Below are 4,297 nucleotides of genomic sequence, written 5' to 3' on the forward strand. Positions count from 1 at the left end.
AGCAGAACCAGTTGGAGTGGGAGGGTGCCTAGTGCCAGAGAGCCTGAGAGGGGGCCCACAGAAGGGAATGCTTTAATCTGCTAGGACAGTCAGGGAAGACTTCACCAGGAGGAGACATGTGAACTTGGCCTTGAAAGAGAAGTGCACCTACAATGCCAGGAACCCAGCTCTTTCTGCTCCACATCCAGTGGTTGTTGGAGGACCTATTTCTCTGGACCCTGAGCACAGAGCCTGACCACACAGGGCTGAGACCACCCACAAGTGAAGACTAACTTGAATGTTATCTCCACTTTGAGGATGTTTGCTCTCATCTTTATATACACGGGGGGAGGGGGGGAACAGCTCAAAGCTCTTCTTTTGCAATGATGACAGCAGTAATAATTGCTTGCCCTTTAATAATAAGAGCTACCATTTAGTGAGCATTTACTGTATGCAGGGCACTGGGCTGTCATCAGATGCTTTATTGCCTTTAGTTCTCACAACAACTCTAAGAGGCACGTACTATTTATACCTTTCCAGGGATGAGGAGACCAAGGCTTTGAGAATTCAGGTGCCTTGCCCACAGTCCTATGGAGTTAGTAGGTGGAGGTGGGATCTGAACCCTTCCGACTCTCCAGCCTGCGTTTTAACACTGCTTCTCACAAGCAGACACTCAATGAAAGCAACAAGAGTTTTACTGCCTTCAATTGTAATAAATGAGAACGTGATCCGAGCATAATAAACTAAAACCTTATCATTACATTCTAAACCTTATCATTACATTCTACAAACTAAAAGCTTATCATTACATTCATGAACACCTGTCACTGTCGGGTGCTCCGTAAATGCTTGTGAAATGAGGTAGCGTTTAGTTTCAGGAAATGAAAACCAACCCAGTGTCAAAATGACAGTCTTCACCCCTGTAGGAAGCAAGTAGTAACTCACAGGCCCCGTGAACAAGCAGAGCAGCGCTTCACGGACACGCATCCGTGGACACTGGGCGCTACCAGCCCCACACTTAGACCCCCCGAACGCCCCTGCTCCTCCCCTAACCCCCGTCCCACATGCTCTCGTGCCCGCCCCTCCCCCGCTCCTCGGCGCTCAGCCCGGACCCTGCTGTAAGGGCTCTGCGCTGGGCACCGAGCTCCCAGAGGGAAGGCTGGGTTTTCTCTCTCTCAGCCTATCACACAGCGGACCTGCTCTGAAAATATGCTTTTGTGTGGATGGAGTTCAGCGCTCTCCCCAAAACCCCACAGGTCAGACATACATAAAGTGAAAAGAAACAGGACAGAAAAAGAACTGGAAAAATTCTTTTTTTTGTTTTGAAAAGTTCTTTTAAGATAAATTTATTTATTTATTTTTGGCTGTGTTTGGTCTTCGTTGCTGCGTGCGGATTTTCTCTAGTTGTGGCGAGCGGGGGCTACTCGTCCTTGCTATGCGCAGGCTTCTCATTGTGGTGGCTTCTCTTGTTGTGGAGCACAGGCTCTAGGCGCGCGGGCTACAGTAGTTGTGGCTCACGGGCTCTAGAGCGCAGGCTCAGTAGTTGTGACTCACGGGCTTAGGTGCTCCGCGGCATGTGGGATCTTCCCAGACCAGGGCTTGAACCCGTGTACCCTGCATTGGCAGGCGGATTCTTAACCACCACGCCACCAGGGAAGTCCAAGAACTGGAAGAATTCTGCTTTTCAAATAAAAGTAGATAAAGCGAGCACTCCATCTTCTCCGCTAGGAAAAGCCATTATCACTGGATTCCCCTGTATTCATGTTATTCATTCATTTCACAAACATTTACCAGACACCTGCCAGGTGCGGGAGGCGGGCCCTGGACTGAAGGTGGCTGCCTCCTTTGCACCTTCCCTCGGAAAACAGTGGCGGGAACCCTCCCTCCTGCCGGCACGGCGGGCACTGGGAGGGGCCTTCACAGCCCGCGCGCCCTGATGCACACGAAGGAGGAGACAAAGGCACAGCAGGCAGCCACAATTTCTGACTGTAAATGGTATGGGGCGGGGCGGGAATGGGAGGTGAGACTGAAAGGGGAAGAGAGAGGGAGAGAGGGAGAGAGGGAGGAAGGAAGAGAGGGAGAGAGGGAGGGAGGGAGGGAGGGAGAGAGGGAGGGAGGGCGGGAGAGAGGGAGGGAGGAAGAGAGGGAGAGAGGGAGGGAGGGAGGGAGGGAGAGAGGGAGGGAGGGCGGGAGAGAGGGAGGGAGGGAGGGAGATGGGATAAGAGGAAGAGGAAGCAGGAGGAAGACAGCGGCAGCCCGTCGGGACTCTCTCCAGAGCCACGTCTGACAATACCCTGGTCACGTTTTAATTAATTGCAAGGTTTTACCATTGCCTCAAACCAGAGCTCTCTCTCTGATTAATTTCCGAAAGAGCCTGCCGAGTCGAATCATCGCAAACACTATGATCCCGGTTATTATGGCCTGAGCAGCTAAAAGCAGAAAATAGAGACCCCAGAACAGGCTCTGGTCCTGACTTTTGCCTTCGGCCACCGGCCGGGCCCACGCCCAGGACTCGGAGCGCTTGGGTCCCAAGGAAGCGCGGGCAGGGGCGGCGGGCAGGGTGGGCTGCTGGGGGCCTTCGGAAGAGCCGAGGGCAAGGCGGCGGGAAGGCGTGCTCCCGGGGCGCGGGCAGCCGGGGTCGCTGAGGGGCAGGGCCCAGAGCGACAGGCCGGCGTGCGGCCCGGGGCCGTGACACAGCGGGGCCTCGGCTCGACCCACGAGGCCCGCGTGCCGCCGCAGCCACGCCAGGAACGGCCCCAGGCCACAGTCGCAGCGCCAGGGATTGTGCCCCAGCAGGACCTTCGCCAGCCGGGGCAGAGCCTCAAAAACGTCTCCGGGCAGTGTCTCCAGCTGGTTGTGGTCAAGCTGGACCTCCTCCAGGCTGCTGAGGTTGCGGAAGAGCTCGCGGGGCAGGGTCCGCAGCCGGTTGCGGCGCAGCGACAAGTGGCGCAGCCCGCCGAGGCCGCGGAGCAAGCCGGCGGGGAGGGAAGCCAGGCCGGTGGAGCGCAGGGCGAGCACCCGCAGCTCGCCGAGGCCCCGAAAGGCGTCCTCCGGGAGCGCGCTCAGCCGCGGGCTCAGCGTCACCCCCAGGACCCGCAGGCCGCTCAGGTTGCGAAAGGCGGCGGCAGGCAGGGTGCGCAGCTGGGTGGCGTTCAGCCACAGCTCCCGCAGGCCGCCCATCACCCCGAAGAGCACCTCGGGGAGTTCCTCCAGCGGGTTCTCGAACAGTGTCAGGTAGGTCAAATTGTGCGAATGAAGAAAGAGGGCAGAGGGCAGAAACTCGAGGCGGTTTCTGGAAAGAGTCAAAGAGCTCAGGCTTCGCAGACGGTCGAAGGCGCCCGGTGCGACGGAACGGATGTGATTTCTGTCGAGCTGCAGCTCCATCAGGGCGCGCAGGCTATCCAACAGCCCCGAATCCAGAGACACGAGCTGGTTCGAGTGGAGCAGAAGCTTCTCAAGCTTAACCTGGACCCCAAACAATCCCTCAGGCAGGTGGGTCAAATTATTTCCCGATAAATCCAACAATTTCAGGTTCCCCAGGTGTGTGAAGAGGCTGGCAGGGAGGAAAGCGAGCTGGTTTTGGTTCAAAAAGAGCTCCTGCAGGTTAACCAGTTTCTGAAACATGTTTTGGTCAAGGCTCTTTAGTTCATTGCCGTCCAGAAACAACTGTTCCAAGAGCACCAGCTTATCCAACAGCGCGCCTGGAAGATGAGTGATCTTGTTGTGCGATAACCTCAGGGTTTTAAGTTTTATCAGATCGTTGAAAGTGCCGGGAGCAATGGCCGAAACGTGGGTGTCGGACAGCATTAGGCGCTGCAGGACGGTCATGCCACTGAAGCTGCTGTTCAGCAAGGCGCCGGGGCCCATTCGGAAAAGCAGGATGTGCGTAAGGTTGGTGGGCAAGCCGAGCGCCGCGATGCGCGCCACGCTACCCTGCGAGCACTGCGCGGCGTCGCGGAAAATGCACCTGCAGGTGGGTGGGCAGGGGAAGGGCTGGGCGCGCAGGAGCCCGAGCGCGGCGCACAGCAGAGCGCTCCTCAGCATGTCTGGAAAGGCGACCGCGGCAGATCTGTGGGCAGCACACCAAGGACAAACGCTCGAATTTCAGTCTTGTAACCCTGCATGATCCTTTCGCCAGGATTATCACTGACTTTGAATGTTACCCAGGTACAAGTTAAGTCTCCCTCTTAGGAGTGCTGATTTTCCTGGGTGGTGAAAAGACGTTCATTCTACACTACGAGGCCTCGTTCGTTTTACTAATTTTCCACTCTTAGTTCAAATCGTTGAAATGAAAGCGTTTTCAAGCTATGGAAAAGTC

The 4,297-nt window shown here is 56.3% G+C and overlaps 1 protein-coding gene across 1 annotated transcript; it reads right to left on the reverse strand.

The window, feature by feature from the left end:
* Window positions 1–2,313: 2,313 nt before the first annotated feature.
* GP5 (glycoprotein V platelet) lies at window positions 2,314–4,023 on the reverse strand. The gene has a single exon (XM_060149285.1). The coding sequence runs from the start codon at window positions 4,021–4,023 to the stop codon at window positions 2,314–2,316; it is 1,710 nt and encodes a 569-aa protein (XP_060005268.1).
* Between the last annotated feature and the right edge of the window lie 274 nt (window positions 4,024–4,297).

Source organism: Lagenorhynchus albirostris, chromosome 5, assembly GCF_949774975.1.
Source record: "Lagenorhynchus albirostris chromosome 5, mLagAlb1.1, whole genome shotgun sequence".
Classification (NCBI taxonomy): Eukaryota; Metazoa; Chordata; class Mammalia; order Artiodactyla; family Delphinidae; genus Lagenorhynchus; species Lagenorhynchus albirostris.